The sequence below is a fragment of the Erinaceus europaeus genome, chromosome 14 (assembly GCF_950295315.1).
Source record: "Erinaceus europaeus chromosome 14, mEriEur2.1, whole genome shotgun sequence".
NCBI lineage: Eukaryota > Metazoa > Chordata > Mammalia > Eulipotyphla > Erinaceidae > Erinaceus > Erinaceus europaeus.
Genome location: NC_080175.1, coordinates 85,500,003 through 85,521,416, shown reverse-complemented (window position 1 = coordinate 85,521,416; position 21,414 = coordinate 85,500,003). Strand labels below are relative to the sequence as shown.

Sequence of the window (21,414 nt, the reverse complement as noted above, 5' to 3'; positions counted from 1 at the left end):
TTTTTTACAGCTGAGTAGTATTCCATTGTGTATATATACCACAACTTGCTCAGCCACTCATCTGTTGTTGGACACCTGGGTTGCTTCCAGGTTTTGGCTATTACAAATTGTGCTGCCAAGAACATATGTGTACACAGATCTTTTTGGATGGATGTGTTGGGTTCCTTAGGATATATCCCCAGGAGGGGAATTGCAGGGTCATAGGGTAGGTCCATTTCTAGCCTTCTGAGAGTTCTCCAGACTGTTCTCCACAGAGGTTGGACCAATTGACATTCCCACCAGCAGTGCAGGAGGGTTCCTTTGACCCCACACCCTCTCCAGCATTTGCTGCTGTTACCTTTTCTGATGTGTGACATTCTCACAGGAGTGAAGTGATATCTCATTGTTGTCTTGATTTGCATTTCTCTGACAATCAGAGACTTGGAGCATTTTTTCATGTGTTTCTCGGCCTTTTGGATCTCTCCTGTGGTGAATATTCTGTCCTCCCCCCATTTTTGGATGGGGTTATTTGTTGTCTTGTTGTTGAGTCTGGCAAGCTCTTTATATATGTTGGTTATTAAACTCTTATCTGAGTTTAAATAAACTTCCATAGTGTTGGAAGTTCTTGCCATAGCAATCAGGCAGGAGCAAGGAATTAAAGGCATACAGATTGGAAGAGAAGAAGTCAAACTCTCCTTATTTGCAGATGACATGATAGTATACATGGAAAAACCTAAGGAATCCAGCAAGAAGCTTTTGGAAATCATCAGGCAATACAGTAATGTGTCAGGCTATAAAATTAACATTCAAAAGTCAGTGGCATTCCTCTATGCAAACACTAAGTTAGAAGAAATTGAAATCCAGAAATCAGTTCCTTTTTCTATAGCAACAAAAACAATAAAATATCTAGGAATAAACCTAACCAAAGAAGTGAAAGACTTGTATACTGAAAATTATGAGTCACTACTCAAAGAAATTGAAAAAGACACAAAGAAGTGGAAAGATATTCCATGTTCATGGGTTGGAAGAATTAACATCATCAAAATGAATATATTACCCAGAGCCATCTACAAATTTAATGCTATCCCCATCAAGATCCCAAGCACATTTTTTAGGAGAATAGAAAAAAATGCTACAAATGTTTATCTGGAACCAGAAAAGACCTAGAATTGCCAAAACAATCTTGAGAAAAAAGAACAGAACCGGAGGCATCACACTCCCAGATCTCAAACTGTATTATAGGGCCATTGTTATCAAAACTGCTTGGTACTGGAACATGAACAGACACACTGATCAGTGGAATAGAATTGAGAGCCCAGAAATGAGGCCCTACACGTATGGACATCTAATCTTTGACAAAGGGGCCCAGACTATTACATGGGGAAAGCAGAGTCTCTTCAACAAATGGTGTTGGAAACAATGGGTTGAAACATGCAGAAGAATGAAACTGAATCACTGTATTTCACCAAATACAAAAGTAAATTCCAAGTGGATCAAGGACTTGGATGTTAGACCAGAAACCATCAGATACTTAGAGGAAAATATTGGAAGAACTTTTTTCCACATAAATTTTAAAGACATTTTCAATGAAACGAATCCAATTACAAGGAAGACTAAGGCAAGTATAAACCTATGGGACTACATCAGATTAAAAAGCTTCTTCACAGCAAAAGAAACCACTACCCAAATCAAGAGACCCCTCACAGAATGGGAGAAGATCTTTACATGCCATACATCAGATAAGAGTTTAATATTCCTACATTTCTATCCTAAATTTGTTTTTCATAATTCCAAGATGATTGTCAATTTTCTTTTCAGGTGTACAATATGAAAATAAATAATAAAGATCTTTTATCCACCGTAATCATTTGTGCACTTGCTGAACTGTTTTAGTTTACCTAATAAGTTTTTTTTTCCACAAAATTTTAAATTCAAGATACTGAGAAGTTTTTTATATTAATGTACTGTTTTGATTGCCTCCCTATCAGGTGGTTGAAGACTATGCTGGAAGATGGCAGGTCCCTTTGCCGCAGCTTCAGGTGCTCCAGACAGCGCTCAGCTGTTTTACGTCAGCGAGTGCATCATTCCCGGATGAATGTGAGCACGTGCAGTATGTTTTGAGTAGCCTCGCTTTGTAAGTATTCTTTACTTCTTATACAATTATTTTTCATGATGTATATAAGAATTGTTTTTTCTTTTTTTCTTTTTTTTTTGGGGGGGGAATTAATGTTTTACATTCAACAGTAAATACAATAGTTTTTACATGCATAACATTCCCCAGATTCCCATTTAACAATACAACCCCCACTATGTCATTCATCATCTTTCATGGACCTGTATTCTCCCCACCCACCCACCCACCCCAGAGTCTTTTACTTTGGTGTAATACTCCAATTCCATTTCAGGTTCGACTTGTGTTTTCTTTTCTAATCTTGTTTTTCAACTTCGGCCTGAGAGTGAGATCATCCCATATTCATCCTTCTGTTTCTGACTTATTTCACTCAACATGATTTTTTCAAGGTCCATCCAAGATCGGCTGAAAACGGTGAAGTCACCAAGAATTGTTTTTTCTATTAGAAGGAACTTTTCTTGCTGAAGTTTCCCCCTCAGAACAGAAATTTTCCTAATTTAAATACCTAGGTTTAGTTTATGAGTGTTTTACCGCAATTTTACTTTTCTATTGTGAAATTATACGGTCAGTACCAGCAGCAACTGAATGTTTAATTCTCCAGCTTGCTTTGGTAAGCTGTCCTGGTAATTTCAGGAGTATAGCAATTGAGCCCAACATACTTAGCAAAGGGACCTTACTTAGCTAAGGCAAGAAAGAACAGAAGCTACTGATATATAGAAATGCTTATGAAATACTGAGCTAATGATCGTGAACTGAGCACTGTTTGCTCTCCTGGAGCCCACCACAGTTTTAGTAAAGTATATAAGAAAATTGAGGTGAGTCAGTCATCACTCAGTGAATGTTTCAATTGTTTTCTGGGGATACAGAAAGCAAATAGAGGAGTGGCCTTTGAAGCATGGCAGAACAAGGCACAAGTTTTTTTTCTTTTTTTTTGCATGTCCCTCAAATTATTTCACATCATAGTGGTGGTGAGTTGTAAAATCATTTAGCAACTTTCAAAATACAGTAGAAAATATCTGTCTCAGAGGATGCATATTATTTTGTAAAGCATATATATATATATATTTGTATGCTCAATTAATTGTAAAGCATATTAGATAGAGGAGAGACCATCTGTCCTGCTCCCCTTCCACCGGAATCCTAGAGAGGTGTAGAATTTGAACATGCAAGATAAGAAATTGAGTAGGTAATGGGGTGAGTGCAGATAAAGGAGTTAATTGCAGTTTTTTCCATTCAAACCAGTCACCTTGCCAGGGTGGAGTAGGCAAACATTGTTACTTTTTTTTTCTCTTTCTCTAAAGAAGTATTATAGCTTTGAGCAATGACTTTTGCATTCTGATACAGATTCCTTTTTTTAAAAAAAATGAATCAGTAATAAAATTCTAGAAATGCTCACCAATCTCCCAATTAATCTACTCATAACCTTATTCTTAAATTTTTTTTTTTTTTACATTTATTTGTTTATGAGAGAAAACTAAGATCGTCACTCTGGCATATTGGAAACTGAGGATTGAACTTGGGACCTCCTGGCTACAAATCCATTGCTGCTGTTTTTTGTTGTTTGTTTTGTTTTTCTCCTGGAACATTACTCAGCTCTTGGTACTGCTGCTAATTGAACCTGGGCTCTCAAAGCCTCAGGCCTGAAAACCTTTTTTTAAATTTTTTTATTTTTTTTCCCCCTTTTGTTGCCCTTGTTGTTTATCGCCATTGTTGTAGTTATTATTGTTGTTGTTAGATAGGACAGAGAGAAATGAAGAGAGGAGGGGAAGACAGAGAGTGGAGAGAAAGATAGACACCTGCAGACCTGCTTCACCACCTGTGAAGCGACTCCCTGCCGGTGGGGAACCAGCGCCAGTCCTTGCGCTTCGCGCCAAGTGCACTTAACACGTTGTGCCACCACCTGGCTCCTGAAAATCCTTTTGCATAACCATTTTGTTAATTTCCCAGTCTGTTTTTTTTTTTTTTTCAGGGGGAGGGGTGTAGGAGTGTGGTGGGGTATACCACCACCTGAACCATCAAATTATTTATTATAATGTAAAATTGAATATTGAAGCAAGTTGAAATCACTTATACTAGATAAATTCAGGAGTGTAGAAAACAGTTTGCAAAACACTGGTTGAAAGAGTAAAACCTGGTGTGTGTGTCTGTCTGTCTCTCTCTTCCCATGGACTGGAAGGGTATTTTTTTTGTTTTGTTTTTGTTAATTTTTTCCAAAGATTTTATTTATTAAATTATTTATTAATGAGGAAGGGAGGAGGAGAGAGAAAGAACCAGACATCACTCTGGCACATGTGCTGCCAGGGATTGAACTCAGGACCTCATGCTTGAAAGTCCAAAGCTTTATCACTCTGCCACCTCCTAGACCACAGTTAATTTTTTTATTGGGAGGATTAGTGGTTTAGAGTACACATTAAATACAGTTATTGGTACATATGTAAAATTTCTCAGTTTTCTGCAAAAACACTCTAACCCCCAGCCTAGATCCTCCTCTACCATCCTGCAAGGACCTGAAACCCCCCGCAAAACCCTGTACTTCGGTGCATGCAGTACACCAAACCCAGTCTGCTTTGTTTCCCACACTGTTCTTATTTCTCCACTTCTACCCGTGAGTGAGATCATCTCTTATTTATTCTTCTCTCTCTGGCTTATCTCATTTAACGTGGTTTCTTCAAGCTCCATCCAAGATGAGGTAAATAAGGTGAATTCACCATTTTAAATAACGGAGTAGTATTGCATTGTGTATATATACAATTTACACGGTCACTCATCTGTTGTTGGACATCTGGGTTGCTTCCAGGTTTTGGCTACTACAAATTGTGCTGCTATGAACATAGGTATACACAGGGTCATGGGGTAAGTCCATTTCTTGCCTTTTTTTTTTTTTTTTTTTTTTTTGCTTCCAGGGTTATTGCTGAGGCTTGGTGCCTGCACTACAAATCCACTGCTCCTGGAGGCCATTGTTTTCCCTTTTGTTGCCCTTGTTATTTATCGATGTTATTATTATTGTTGTCATTGCTGTTGTTGTTGGATAGGACAGAAATGGAGAGAGGAAGGGAAGACAGAGGGGGAGAGAAAGATAGACACCTGCAGATCTGCTTCACCACTTGTGAAGCCACTCCCCTGCAGGTGGGGAGCTAGGGACTTGCTGGTCCTTGTACTTGATACCATGTATGCTTAACCTGCCGCACTACTGCCCGACCCCCTATTTCTAGCCTTCTGAGAGTTCTCCAGACTGCTCTCCACAGGGATAGGACCAATTGACATTCCCTCCAGCAGTGTAGGTGGGTTCCTTTGTTGCCACAGTCTCTCCAGCATTTGTTGTTGCTATCGTTTCTGATGTATGACATTCTCACAGGAGTAAAATGCTGTCTCATTGTTATCTTCCTTGCAATTAGATTTGCATCACTGAAGATGCCTTTGAACTTTAGATAGAAAAGAGGGCTGCCAATATTTTCCTTTAAGTATTTGATAGTTGCTAGTTTAACATCCAAGTCCTTGATCCATGTAGTTTACTTTTGTATATGGTGAAATATAGTGGTTCAGTTTCATTCTTCTGCATGTTTCAAACCAATTTTTTTTTAAGCACTGCTCTGCCTTATGATGGTGTGGGGGATTGAACCTGGGACTTCGGAGCCTTAAGCATGAAAGACTCTTTGCATAACCATTAATGCTATACCACCACCCTCAAGCCAGTTTTTTCAGTACCATTTGTTGAAGAGATTCTCCTTTCCTCATTTGATAGTTTGGGCCCTCTTATCAAAGATTAGATGTCCATAGGTGTGGGGGCTTGTTTCTGGACTCTCAGTTCTATTCCTCTGGTCAGTGTATGTGTTTTTGTTCCAGCACCAGACAGTTTTGATAACAGTAGCCCTATAATACAATTTGATATCTAGGAGTGTGATGCCTCTAGTTTTGTTCTTTTTTCTCAAGATTGTTTTGGTGATTCTAGGTATTTTCTGGTTCCAGATAAACGTTTGTAGCTTTTGTTCTATTGTCCTAAAATAATTGGGTGGGACCTTGATGGGGATTCTTAAGTCTTTTCTTAATTAGTAATGTTTAAGAACCATCACACATTGGAGGAATGCCTTTAACATGAAAAACAAAGGGAAAACAAAAATTTGGAAGAAGTAGTGAGCTACTATTGAAAAAAAAAAGATACAAAACCTGCCATATTTTTAGAGAGTTGATAAAAGTGTCAACATACGCTGTGCTAAAGGAATCATGAGACACCAGAATTGAATTTGTATGGCCTCGGAGGTTGGCATAGTAATAAAGCAGTGAACTCTAGAGTATGAGGACCCGAGTTTCACCACTGGCATCTCGTGTGTCAGAGTGGTGCTTTGGTGTGTGTTCATTCTTTCTCTCACAAGTAAATAAATCTTTTAATAAAGAAACAAATCAGTTTGTGCAAATTATGAAAATATGGTGGTTTTGACTTAAACTTCTGAAGGGAAGTTGAAAGTAAACTTAAAGAAATAATCCAGAATGTGAAACAAAACCAAAGTGAAAGTATGCATCAGAAGAAAAGTTCTGTGATGGAATTTAACATTTAACTAGTTGGAGTATCCAAAGTAGAACTTACAGTATAGTGGTGAAAACTAGTGAGTGGTTATTTTGCTTTATTAATTGAATATTGCCGTTAGAATTTTATTTAAGGAGTTTTCTCAGACCTGAAAGTCACAAACAAAACAGAAGCAAGCAAACTGTTAAGACTTCCAAGAATTCTGGTGGTTATCTTTAGGAGGCGAAAGGGTGGGGATGCAGAACTTTGGTGGTGGGTGTGGTGTGGAGCTATACATGGTGATTTTATAATCTTGTGACAAACTATTAAGAACACATTTAACAATTTTTTAAAAGAGCTGAAAGTCATGAACTTTCAGACTCAAAGATGACAAGAAATACTCTGCACAATTAGTATAAAAGATACTAAACTATTTACATCATTTTGCAATTCCAAAATGCTAAAAATAAAAAACCAGATTTGGGGACGGGAGATGGCTCCATGAGTAGAGCTCATGATTTCATGCACTAGGTTCCACCTTCAGTACCACAGAGGAGCACCAAAGTGACAAAGTGGAGCTCCGGGGACGGTGGGGCCTTGCATTGGTGTCTCTTGTGTTCCCACTCTCTCTCCCTCATAAAACTGTAAAACGTGGGAGTCGGGCAGTAGCACAGTGGGTTAAGCACAGGTGTCGCAAACCACAAGGACCGACTTACAGATCCCAGTTCAAGTCCCCGGCTTTCCACCTGCAGGAGAGGCGCTTCACAGAGCAGTGAAGCAGGTCTTCAGGTGTCTTTCTCTCCCCCTCTCTGTCTCTTCTCCTTTCTCCATTTCTCTCTGTCCTATCCAGCAACAGCAACAACAATAATAAAAACCACAACAATGATAAAACAACAAGGGCAACAAAAGGGGAAAAAAATGGCCTCCAGGAACAGTGGATTCGTGGTGGTGCAGGCACCGAGCCCCAGCAATAACCCTGGAGGCAAAAAAAAAAATTGTAAAACATAATTGGGTTGTGGAGGTGTCTCAGTGACAAAAAGTGCATGTGTGATCCTTGGCACTACCCCATATATACATACATATATGTCACAAGTAATGTAATTTGATTCTCCTAGAAAATGAAAATAATCTGAACAAAATACAGTCATTATAGTGTATTTAGATGTGAATTGAATGCTGTTTACTACTTTCTTAATGTAAATAATTGTTGACTTTAACTTTTTGATAAAATAAAAAATATAACTATAGAATATAAGAAATTTATTCTTTCTTTAAGAATATTTAATGGAAGCTATGAATTAAAAGTGAAAGGCAAAAATACTATGGAAAAAATGTGCGCTTGAGGTCAGGCAGTGGCTCACGTGTAAATGCATGTGTTACCATGCAGAAGGACCTGGGTTCAAGCCCTTGATCCCCATCTGCAGAAGGAAAGATTCACAAGTGGTGAAGCAGTACTCCAGGTGTCTCTGTCTCTCTCCTCTATCCTCTTTCCCATTCAATTTCTTTCTGTCCTATAAAGTAAAGTTAAAAATGTTTTTTAAAGTGTGTGCTCAGTCAGGTGCACTACTGCCCAGTCCTATAACCATGTGGTTTTTATCTTTCTTTTGAAATATATTGATTGACTTGCATGTGTTAAACAATCCCTGCATCCCAGATGCAATCTATGTGGTTTTGGTGGATTCAGTATAGTCAGTCCTAGAGAATGAAGAAGAATGTGTATTTATTCTCTTGGAATATAAGATTATGTCTGTGTGGGTTAAGTCTGTTTCTTATTTTACTTTTTTTTTCTCTCTCTCTAAAGCACTGCTGTAACTTTTCTGGTGGTTCTGGGGATTGAACCCAGTACCTCAGATCCTCAGACATGAGTGCCTGTTCACATTAACTATTATGCTGTTTCTCCTGCCCCAGTTAAGTCTATCTCTTCTATGATGTCATAAAGCCAGTAGTTCATTATTTATTTCATTATGTGTATTTATTCTTTTTTCTTTTGGTCCCAGTAGTCTAAATGGTGTATTTAGATCTCCTACTATTATTGTATTGCTGTCAGTGTATCCCTTGAGCTCAGTTAGAATTTGTTTTGTCGGGGCTGTGTGGTAGCGCAGCGAGTTAAGCACACTTGGCGACCAGCACATGGACTGGCTCAACGGTCCTGGTTCGAGGCCCAGCTCTCCACCTGCAAGGGAGGGGATCACTTCGCAAGCGGTGAATCAGGTCTGCAGGTGTCTATATTTCTCTCTCCCTCTCTGTCTTCCTCTCTCCTCTCTCAATTTCTCTCTGTCCTATTCAACAACAATGAAAGCAATAATATTGATAAACGACAAGGACAAAAAAAGAGAGAGAAAGAAAATAGCCTCCAGGACCAGTGGATTTGTAGTTCTGGCACCGAGTCCCAGCAATAACCCTGGAGGCAAAAAAAAAAAAAAAAAGGAATTTGTTTTGTATTCTTAGGTTCCATATGGGGTACATGCATACTGATGATAGTTATAGTTTTTTGGTGCATTGATCCTATGATCATTATATAGTATCCTTGCCTTTTAAAAAAAATCAAAGTCTAGGACTGGGGAGATAGCATGATGACTATGCAAAAGCCTTTTACTTGGTATCTTTCTCTCTGTATCTACTTTCTCACTAAAACTAAATAAAAATATTTTTTAAAAATCTAAACGTCTATATTTTATCTGAAATGAGAATAACAATTATTTCTCTTATTTTGGGATTAACTTTTTAGAATACCAGCTCCATCTGATTCTGTTTGTCTTTATTTTCAATGTGAGTTTCTTGTAGACATAGCGCTGATGGACCCTGTTTTATTTAATCTATCCAGTCTGTTGTCTTTTGATTGATGAATTGAGACCATCACATTTAGGGTGAAAAAATATATTTTATTCGTTGACATTCTCATACTTTATTTTCTGTTTTTTTCCCCCAGTATGTTTCTATCTGCCATTTGTGTGAGTGGTTTTCTGTAGTGTTATGTCATTTGCCATATATCTCTGTTCCACAGTTTGTTTTGTATATAGTTAGCCTGTGTCCTTCATTAAACTTAGAATATGTGAAAGAGTATATTAAAAACTGATCTTGTGTGCCAAAGTAATGGACTCTGGGGAGAGTCTGGGGTTCAGGTCCTGGAGCATGATAGTAAAGGATGACCTAGGGGGGTGTTATGCAGATAACTGAGAAATGTCATACATGTTGTCTAAACCAGTGATCCTCCCAGTAAAAACAAAACAGACTGGTTTTGTCTTACCATTATCTGATTAAACCACTTGTATTCCATTTTTACCTCCCCTTCCACATATCATAATTTTCTCACATTTGCTTGGTTTGTGTTTCTGAATCTGTATCACCTTGACAGTTAAATGGTCTAGCTTATTTTTCTGTGTCATTTCTTTCAATAACTTGAATTTGTGTATCTGTTCTGGTCCTGATTTTAATACTGCCTTGCATTTGAATGCTAGTTTTGCAGTTAAGTATTCATTACTGGTAGTTATTATGTTTCAACATATTAAATATGCCTTCCCACTCTGCTGGTCTTCAGGGTTCCTGCTGAAAAGTCTGATGAGAATTTGTGTTGCATTTATTAGTCACTTTCTTCTTTTCTCTGGCAGCTTGCAGTATTTTGCTTTGTTCATGACTTTTGATAATTTTACAATGATGTGTCTTGGTATAGGTTAGTTTGGATTTAGGAATTTGGGTATTCTCTTTTTCCTCGATTTGTACATCCTGACCATATTCCTAGATCTGAAATTTTTTCTGCTATTAAAGTATTAAGTATTTACTTAATACTTTTTTGGTTCCCCCTGCACCCCTCCTTAATACTTTTTTTTATTCCCTTCTCTTTTCCCCCAGTAACTCTAATGCTTGCTTTTCTAAGAGTCTTCTGTTTCATGCAGACTTGCTCCACTTTTTCTTTTTCCTTTTCTTTTTTTATACCACTCCACTTTTTCTAAACCTTTTTTATCTACTTTGAGGTCAAAAAGAGATCATTTTGTCTTTTATTCCTCATCTTCTGTATGACTGAATCTACTCTGTAGGCTTCCCATTTGAGCCTGAAGTGCATTCAAAGTGTCCTTCGCACTACGCAGTTCTGTTTCCTTGCTTCCCAAATTCCTAGTTGATGAATCAAGATTCTGAATATTTCTGTGAATTTATTTCTCCATGTTAAGTTGATAGTTTTACATTTCTTCAAATGTTCTCACAGTGTATTTTTCTCTCTGTGTGTGTGTCTCTCTCTGGACATTGTGTTTCTTAAATTCTTTCTCTGCTAGCTCCTCTGCATTTGCTGATTTGTGGATTATTGAGTTCACTTCTGGCAGCAGCCATTTTCTGTTTTTGCCTATTTGATTTGGCTTCTGCTGTTGACCAGCAGGTGGTGCTGTGGCTATAGTCCTGGGGTTCCCCTTTGTGTGAGTGGTGTAGGGAGGGGAGAGGATTTGAAGTAGGTGCTGATACGGTACCTGGTTACTTCAACTGTCCTGTGGGAGAATTCCAACCAGTTCTTCTTTTCTAGACTTCTGCTGACTTGGACTTTGCTGTGAAGGGCAGAGTCGCTTTCCCAGTCTGCTGGATTTCACTGGAAAGGCTTTTCACTGAGGGCAGGTTGACTCCATTCAGCCTGAATCTTTATGGCTTGGAAGCTTTAAAGCTTGGTCCTTTTCTTTTTTCTCTCACTGTCACAAGGGTACAAAATCTAACACTTAGTTTCTCCTGGGTGCCCTGTGGAGATAGCTCACATATTTGTGAATTTTACTGTTGCAGAGCGAGAGTTAACACGGTTGCCAGTATGGCATTGATGGCTATGGGAAGCAGTACCTCAGCTTGTGTCTTCTTCCCACTTCCTCTTGTCAGCTAGCCACACACAGAAATGCTGTACTATGTTGTAATATTTGTTGTGTTAAGGAAGAGCAGTTCACTCTATCTAGTCCACCATGGCTCTCCCCCTGAGAAAGTAGTTTTTTAATGCCATGTTCCTAGACAAAGTCATATAAATAGATTTTTCAGGAAGCAAAAGAGGCTGAAATTTGAAGATCATGGTTTTAGAGAATAGGGAGATGTTTGCTACTGGAAAGCTTGTGGTCTGTAGATAAAAAGCAGTATGTGTAAGTACAGTTAGTGGCTTTTATGCCATTATAAGGAATTTTATGAATTTTCTGATATAGGCCAGTTATTTCAGATACATTAATAGAATAGGGAGGGAATGTAAGCAATAAATCAGAGAAAGAAGAGGTTGGAGAAAGAAGAGGTTGTTGAAAGAAGAGGTATGTTGGAGAAAGAAGAGGTTGGCAAATTGAGAAGGGAGGTTCATGCTCTGCTATCAGTCAGTTTCTAGGGTAGTTACTATGCTATATTAAGAATTTTTGGGGGGAGTCGGGCTGTAGTGCAGCGGGCTAAGCGCAGGTGGTGCAAAGCACAAGGACCGGCATAAGGATCCCGGTTCAAACCCCGGCTCCCCACCTGCAGGGGAGTCGCTTCACAGGCGCTGAAGCAGGTCTGCAGGTGTCTGTCTTTCTCTCCTCCTCTCTGTCTTCCCCTCCTCTCTCCATTTCTCTCTGTCCTATCCAACGACAACAATAATAATAACTATAACAATAAAACAACAAGGGCAACAAAAGGGAATAAATAAATTAAAATAAATATAAAAAAATTTAAAGAAAAGAAAAGAATTTTTGCATCTGTATAATATGAAGGTCTTTTATATGATTTCTCAGTCGACACAGTCTCATAATTGTTGTTATACATATTTAAATTCAGTCTTTGATTAAAGGTGAAAAATAACACTTGATATTTCTAGTTGAATATCTTTTGGATGACTTAAAATTTAAATATTTGAGGGAATTGTAATTTTCTTTTCTTAGAATTCCTAATTAGTGTTAAATAATTTTACAGTTTGCTCATGATAGAAGTTGTATTCATATATTAAATCATGAATGATTAAAGGTGGGCAGGGGTAGATAGCATAATGGTTATACAGAGACTCTCATGCCTGAGGCCCTAAAGTCCCAGGTTCAATCCCTCGCACCACCATAAGCCAGAGCTGATCAGTGCTCTGGCAAAAAATAAATAAAATAATAAAAGGCGGCATATAAAGTATTTAGTAATAGTATTCAATTGAGGTAAATTTAATTTAAATAAAAGGAGAAACTAATAAGATGGCAGCCAGCTCATCTAGTAGTGCAGGGTGTGTGGTGGGGCTCTGGGCTGGAGATCCAACACACATAGGAGCATGGATACACAGCATGCGCAAGCTCCGTGCATGGTGGAGACCTTGATGTTTTTTTAATTATCTTTACTTATTTATTTGGATAGAGACAGCCAGAAATCATGAGGGAAGGAGGTGATAGAGAGGGAGAAAGACAGAGAGACATCTGTAGCCCTGCTTCACCACTTGTGAAGCTTTCCTCCCTACGGTGGGGGCCGGGGGCTCGTACCCAGGTCCTTCACCCTATAACTTGTGCGCTCAACCAGGTCAGGTGCACCACCACCCGGCCCTGACATTAATTTTTCATAATTATTTATTAAACAAATAATAAAGAAGGAAACTGTAGGAACTGTCTAACCTGTCAGGAATAGGTTAGATCAGTCAAGCCTGGAGTGAGAAGCCATGTGTCACCTATTAGACATATAATTGGGGAGGCTAATACTGTTATATATGTTAGCTGAGGCTTTCACAGTGACTTTCTAATATTTATGTCAGCTTTATCCTTTATTTCAAAAACATTTTAGATTTTTAATTTTCTCTGGAGTCAAATATACCTGAGTAAGATTGGACTACTTATTCTAGGTTATCTTTACATGTGTTTTATATCTTTATATTTTTGCCACCTGTAATACTACTGATTTTTTTTTCCTTTGCATTGTGATTATGGGTAAGTATGAAGAATGTTGCAGTTAACTATTCATCCTCTACTTTTAGAACTTAAATGTTAATTTTACTTATTTCTATTGGAGATACTTTACAATTTCGTTGAAAATAAAATGAATTCTGAGTGATCAGGATAATTTTTTTTAAAAAAATAAGTATCTAATGTTATATAGTTATCTTTTTAATTGGGTCAGAAGAAACAATGAAAGTTATCATTCACTTATTTTTTTCTAGGAGTTTCTTTGAGTTGCTACTATTCTTTGGAAGAGATGAATTTTATGAAGAACCCTTAAAGGATATTCTTGGATCATTTCAGGTAAAAGTTTATAACTTCACATTCTGTTTGCATCTATTATCTTATTAAAAAGAATATATTGGTTATTGTTTATAAAGTTTATACTTAGTGAGGTAGAAGTACTTAAAGGTTATGGGGACTGGTTGGTGGCTCAGCTGGTTAAGTGCATATATAACCACGTGCAAGGACTAGGGTTCAAATCCCTGGTCCCCACCTGCAGGGGTAAAAACTTACAGGTGATGAGACAGTGCTACAAAAGTATCTGTCTGTCTCTCCCTATCTTTCTCCCTTCCCTCTCAAGTTCTTTCTGTCCTGAGGGGGGGGGTGCTATTATGGTGGAAAAGAAAGAGGTTTTTGTTTTTATGGTGGTGTTTTTGTTTGTTTTAGTTATATCTCTAAGCATTTCATAGGTAGGACTCCAGTTCCACATTTGCCAGCCCTGAGCTTCCAGCTTATAGATTCCTAAGCCTCTCCTAGACATGTGTCTGCTTACTGTTCCAGCACCCCTTTTAGACTCTTCTTTCTGGACTAAAAGTAGACTATCCTGTGCTTGCTTTTGTTTTTTCTTTTAAAGATTTTGCCCTGATTTTCTTATCTAAATTCTCAGTAGCCTTCTAAAGATAGAAGGCAGATTTGTGTTTGAAGTTGATATATGAATAAAGTTACTAAATTCAGGAAGAAACAACAAAAGATCTAAGATCTCTCCTATGATTGCAAGAACATTTCCTAGATATTTTTTAACCATTTACTTGGAAGGCTTCCGCTACTACAGTGGATCACTAATATGCCCTGGGCCTTATCTTATCGTCAGTTCTTCTGGGTGTGGAATAAAGAAAGATGCATTTTGAAATTCTTCTAGTGGGGGCTTGGCTTTTAAAAGCTTAAACTGGGGGGCTAACCACTGGTGAACCTGGTTGAAGATACACTTTTCCATGTGCAAAGAACCAAGCTCACACCCTCACCCCATCTCCAGGAGTAGGAGTTTCACAAGTAGTGGAGCAATGAGCAGTGCTTACTAGTGTGTCTCCTCCTTCCCTCTCAATTTCTTTGTATTCAAAAGCAAAATAAAACAAACAAAAAGAACACACAAAACAAAATACATACAATTTAAAACTTAAGCTGGTTTTATGATTCTGTTTAGCTAACTTTTGATTCCCGTTTTAGGAGTGTTATGAGAGCAGTTACCTTAGCCCCTCCCAAACCACTTAGTTCCCAAGAATTAAAAGGACACCTTGCTAGTATATGCCCTTTGCAAGTGTTCCATTTGGGAGGCTGGGGATACAGCAAAAGAATTTCATGCCTGCGGCTCTGAGGTCCCAGTTTAATCCCCAGCACCACCGTAAGTCAGAGTTCTGAGACCAAAAAGCTTTTAGGAATACAATTTTTATAAAAAATGTTTGTTATTATTATTTATTATTATTATTTTAACCGGGGCACTGCTCAGTTCTGGCTTATGGTGGTACTGAGGATTGAACCTGGGACCTTGGAACCTCAGACATTTAGAGTCTCTTTGCATCACCATATGCTCTCTCTCCCACCTTGTTGTTATATTTTTAATAATAGTGATTTCTAAGATTATAATAAGGCTGATTTCCAAGATTATAACATATCATAACTAATGTTATATAATTCTACACCACTCCCACCATCAAAGTTCAGTGCCTTCACTGTCCCTCCAATGGTGACCACCATAGTTCTTTCAAAGTCATGGATATGAATTGTCTTTCTCCTTGCTCTCAGTGTGTGTGTGTGTGTGTGTGTGTGTGTGTGTGTGTGTGTGTACACACATGTGCATATGTGTATATATAGATAGATAAGCTTGTATTTTTTCAAGTTTTATCTGTTTCAACTATATATATATATATATATATATATATATATATATATTTAGATTATTTATTTATTAGAAAGGTAGGAGGAGAGAGAGAAAGAACCAGACATCATTCTAGTGGATGTGCTGCCAGGGGTGGGCCTCAGACCTCATGCTTGAGAGTCTAATGCTTCAGCCACTGTGCCACCTTCTGTACCGCAAGTTCTATATATTCCACACATAGTTGCTCTTCACTTCCTTACTTCACTAAGCATAATCACGGCCACTTCCATCTATTTTGTCCCAAAGGACAGTAATTTTAACTATTGAGTAGTACTCCATTGAATATATGTCCCAGCCTCTTTTTTTTTGAGTGATAGAAAATACAAAAGCAGAAAGTACAAGAGTAATATAGGAAGGGATGAGTTTAGAGAAAAATATTCCAACACATAGTACATGAAATGAATGGTACGTAGGTGAGTCAGAGGTCTTTGAATATGATATTGGGGTATTAGGAATTTCACCCAATAGAGAAAGCGGGGTTCAAGCATCTGACACCACATGAGAACATCAGCCTGGCACTGGGGAAGCTTTACAAACAGTGCAAGGTACTGTGGTGTAGCTCTTCTTTCTCTCTGTAATTAAAAGGGAGATTGATGGGGGAAATGGCAAGTGACTCACCCTGTGGAGCGCACAGATTCCACGTGTGAGGATTTGGGTTTGAGCCCTGGCCCACCATATGGGAGTACCTGCAAGGGTTAGTTTCCTGGGTAGTGAGTGCTGTGGTGTCTCTCTCTGTTTCTCACCCTCTATCTAGAGGGGGGGGGAGACCCCAGGAGCAGAGGGATCACACATGTGTGACATCCCAGCAACCATCTTCTGCCCTTTCTGATTTTTTTTAATAATTATACAAGGTGCTGAAAGAGTCAAGTGAAGTTTATAAAGTGGCCTGAACACTGATCTGTTGTTTCACAGACATGTTGTAGTGGCCAGTTCTAAAGTGGTGATGACTTCAGGAAAGAAAATCCCTTTGGAACAAAACATTAAGCACATTCCACAGTGAAATCTAAAAAGTTAGGGAAGGAGCTGTGATCCAACTTTCATAATGAGACAAGATCTGAGTGGGAGTTGGGGGAGGAAGGGAGTATGTTTAACAGAGTGCAGTGGGTATCAGTACTAATATTGGGTTGTTGGAAAAGTCATGACTCATTGTTGCTAAGAAAAACAGAGAAATACTTCATGGATTTTTCAACTGCCCCCTAGATGACTTATTAAAGAATTACTAATAAACAGGTCTGAATTTTTTTCTTAATATTTTATTAATGAGAAAGATAGGAGGAGAGAAACAGAACCAGATACATGTGCTGCCAGGGATTGAACTCGGGACCTCATGCTTGAGAGTCCAGTGCTTTATCCACTGCGCTAACTCCGGACCACATTAACTAAAATTTATTTAATATTCTTTCTTAATCCTTCATTTAATCAGTGATTTAACAGAGTTTTACAAAAATTTAAGATTTCAAAGGTATAATTTTAGATTCATAGATGGTATGTGTAAGTCACTGCACCCTCCAGCAGAGTTTGGTTTCTCCCCCACATAGCAACCATAGTTCTCCCAAAATCCAACAACAGTCGGAGTATAATAGTATTTTCTTTCTGCAAGTTTATTTGTTGTCTATATTCACATGAATAAGGCTATTTGGTAATCCTTCAACATTTCTGAGTACAAATTATTGGAAATACAAGATGTATATATACAAGGAAGGATAGGTTGTGAAATCTACAGTGATTTATAGTCTTTCGTTTTCTTCGGCATTTTTTTTTTCCCTCCAGGGTTATTGCTGGGCTCAGTGCCTGCACCATGAATCCACCGCTCCTGGAGGCCTTTTTTTCCCTTTTGTTGCCCTTGTTGTTGTAGCCTCCTTGTGGTTATTATTATTGCCATTGTTGATATTGTTCATTGTTGGATAGCTCAGAGAGAAATGGAGAGAGGAGGGGAAGACAGGGAGGGGGAGAGAAAGATAGATACCTGCAGACCTGCTTCACCACCTGTAAAGCGACTCCCCTGCAGGTGAGGAGCTAGGGGCTCGAACCAGGTTCTTCGGCACTTTTAATTTGGCTTAAACCCCCCCCCAAAAAAAAAAAAAAAAAGCCTACCATACTATTTAAGGAAGTAAGCCAAAAGATACTTACAATTTTATTTGTAAGTATCCTTTTATCTTTTTAAATAGAACAAAATGGAATCTTTATTTCATTTCTATTTCTTATAAAGAGTAACTTCCCATAGAAGTGGTCTCTAAAATATGGTATACCTGACTCACTGTGAAGTTTTATCTTAAGGCTGGAGAGACAACATAATGGTTATGCAAAAGACTTCAGTGCCTGAGGCTCCATGTCCCAGGTTCAATATCCAGCACTACCATAAGGCAGAGCTGAGCAGTGCTCTAGGTTCTTTTACTGTGTCTTTCAATCTGTATTTCTCTCTCATTAAAATGAAATTAAAAAGAAATAATACTAAAACTATTTTTAAAAAAAGTTTTATCTTAGAAAAATGAAATTAAGCTAACGTGCTGTTTCTTGACAGAAGCATTAAGAGGAGTTACATTTATATAGTTTATAGAATAAACATTTATGGAGGTGCACCCTAAATATAGGAGGAAGCTCAATGAAAAGGTATGCCAAGGTTGACTTTGGGGTTAAGGTTGTTAAAGATATAAAATTGGGGCTTTGCCTTATAAGTTTTGACTGGCTTTAATTGGGGCCTTGGAGTCTGATTTTTATCAAGAGAACCTAATTGTTTTACTTTCACCCAAATTTAGGATATTGGCAGTAACCCTACTTCAGCCTATCTTGGTTGAGACCTGAGTCCATTCCTAGTTCCATAGCACTAGTGGCTATATTGTTGGCGCCTCACCCGTATACTTCCTTAATGGACAAGGATGGATGAATTGTTGACTCAGCAGCAGAACTACAGCTCACCAGTGATTTAGGGGCTTGTGTCCAACTCATCTTATTTCTTATGCTCTACTTGACAAAAAGCCAATTTACATGAAAATTAATGGTGATAGTATGTGCCTAGCATAATTTAACTTCTGCCCCATATTTTTACTATGCTCCACATGCTTTATAAAACAAAAGCATAGTTGATCAGTAACTTTATAGTTGCTTTATTTTTATCAGTGATATAACATTCAGACACTTGGAAATGCAAAATTAATTTTATACTAAGGTAATTGGGTATGGTTACAGTCTGATTCAAAGTGTTTCCAAGACTAGAAGAAAGTAGAGTTTACATGATTAAGTGCTTACTTACCTTACCATATGCTAGGCATTTTCTACTCCAAGTCCGTTCCTTAACTGTGGTTTTCAGTCCGCACAGCAATCTTATTTAAAGTGCAGGTATTTTTAGTGGTTATTTTTCAGATGAGTTAACTGTAGGAAAACAGAGATGTTAAGTAATTTACCCATTGTATATGAGTTTGCTTGCTTGATAGCTTGGTAGTTTTTATTGTGAAATGCCCTAAATAAGTTTTAAAAGATACTTATTTTCATGTTTTGATTTGATTTACTGTTGATTTATCTGCCAGTATGGTTGTTTATCTTGACACTTAATTTCTCCTACAAGTAAATTGTATCTTTTTCATTTGTATTTCAGTAAGGAGTGAGAAGTAGCACAGGGTTGCTGGGTTTTTTGCTTTGTTTTGTTTTGTGGCATGTGACGATTTTAACACAATCAACGTGTTTATTGCCACTCTGAATACAAGCCCAGTGACTGCCTTGATAAATAAAAATTGTAAAGATATTTTTTTGTTTTATCCTGAAGCTTTATAACTACTACTTAGTTTTAAATGTTCAATGGATTTCTTTTGAGAGCAGCAAAAATTTTTGGCAATTGTTTGTGTTATAAATGATGTGGAATTAACATTCAAAATTTAAACATTGCCAATTCAGTGTTCTTAAAATTTTGAGCTCAGCATATTCATTTTTTAAAGACCATACACTCATTAGGCCTTTAGTTAACCTTTTTAAATTATTAGAATGTTCTTCAGTATTCTTTAAGACACACCCAGTGAAGTATAGGATAAATAAAAAGCATAATAAATTTTAGAAATCTGAATCCAGTAAACCTAATTTATAAATTCAGCAAATCAATTTCTTCTAAATATTAATTAGTAGGACTAGGTGATAGCTTGGTGTTTCAGCTCAGAACTTGCATATCTAAGAACCCAGAAGATCTGGATTGAAACCCTAGCACAGCTAAATGGCAGAGCTGAGTGGTACTCTAGTTTCTCTCACACACATTAAAAATAAATACATATTAAATATTGTTTGTAAGCTTATGATACATATTTCATATTACAATCACAAATCTAACATTCTCTAAAAAACATTTCAAATATCTTTTTTAAAATCTTGAGTATCCATAGACAAATTATTGGTTAATGCAGAATTTACTTAAGATAAAGTACACCTTTATCTTAAACCTAATGCAAGTTTCCATCTTATAGGTTGGACTCATTCCTTCAACCTGTCATTTGTTCATCCCAATACTGCAAGTCTACTTACACACTACAAAGTGGAATCTAATTTCTATCTTCCAGGCTTCTATTCTAGCACAATTAAGATTACCCATTTGGGATCTGGGCAGTGGACCCATGTCTACCTGCAAACCAGAGTCTGCATTGGACAGGGGCCCCTCTATCCCCTTCTTAAGGCTCTTACCTGCCATTGTAAACAGAAACTTTATGAGCCCTCATGTAAGTGTAATTGAACTCTTAAGTTTTATATTTTTGCAACCTGGTTCTTTTCCTAAAAATGCTTAAGTTTTTCCCTTAGGTTACACTTCATTCCTGTTATAGTGGAATTTTCTAAGCCCACTAATTAAAAAAAACTGTGTAACCTGTGGCAATGAAACCTATTTGTATACTTACAGCAGGGTTTTGATACCCTATTTAGGTTACTAAAGTAACCCTTTTTCTTTAATGATTTAATAGTTCAATGACCATCAGTCATTTTACTGACTATGATGATCAAGTTTAGTTCTCAACCCTATTAAATTCACAAAGCCAAAATTACTTTTCTCTCCTAGGAATGCCAGAATCACCTCCGCAGATATGGAAATGTGAATCTGGAACTGGTGACTCGAATCATTAGAGATGGAGGCCCATGGGAAGATCCAGTGTTGCAAGCTGTTCTTAAAGCCCAGCCAGCATCTCAGGAGATAGGTACTTTAGGAGATTCAGAATCAAAACCCGCATCTGTGAGAAACAAACACAATTTTATTTTCTAATTGGAACAGTTAATACTGATTTTTTTTTTAATTTGAAACACTGAATAAGAGAAGTCTATTTTCACATGAAGTACATCTAATTTGTTATACCCTGTGCTGAGAGTGATTTCTGATAATAGACTAGGTATCTAGTGATTGGAATTAAGAATGTTAACACATTTACTGTCCAGATATTATTTACAGAGAGTTTAGTTGGCTTTGTTGCCACAGTGATATCTTTAAATATACTTAAGTATGAACACTCCTTAGAAAACAACAACCCTGATTAAGCATATGGGTGCTCCCTTCCCCAGGAAACTCTGAGAGTTGCGCATCTTACAGTTATTGTCACTGGTACAGAGTAGATGCTCAATATAAGTTTTATTTGATTGAATAAATACCATGTGATGAATGCATACGTGAATAATGACCAATTAAATGAATAATTTTGATCACAAATGCTCTATAGCAGTATCTCCCAAACTTCACGCACTAATAGAAAATTTGGGGGGCAGGGGTAGATAGCATAATGGTTTCGCCAAGAGACTTTCATGCCTGAGGCTCCAC

The 21,414-nt window shown here is 37.6% G+C and overlaps 1 protein-coding gene across 2 annotated transcripts in view; it reads left to right on the top strand.

The window, feature by feature from the left end:
- ZNF654 (zinc finger protein 654) overlaps positions 1-21,414 on the top strand; it is a 61,454-nt gene that overhangs the window by 21,112 nt on the left and 18,928 nt on the right. The window contains exons 2-5 of one of the 2 annotated variants that reach the window (XM_060172108.1): positions 1,968-2,113; positions 13,708-13,789; positions 20,180-20,335; positions 20,668-20,803. In XM_060172108.1, the coding sequence (XP_060028091.1) occupies positions 1,968-2,113; positions 13,708-13,789; positions 20,180-20,335; positions 20,668-20,803 (520 nt within the window). The remainder of the gene's footprint in view (positions 1-1,967; positions 2,114-13,707; positions 13,790-20,179; positions 20,336-20,667; positions 20,804-21,414) is intronic. The other variant, XM_060172109.1, reaches the window with a different exon arrangement.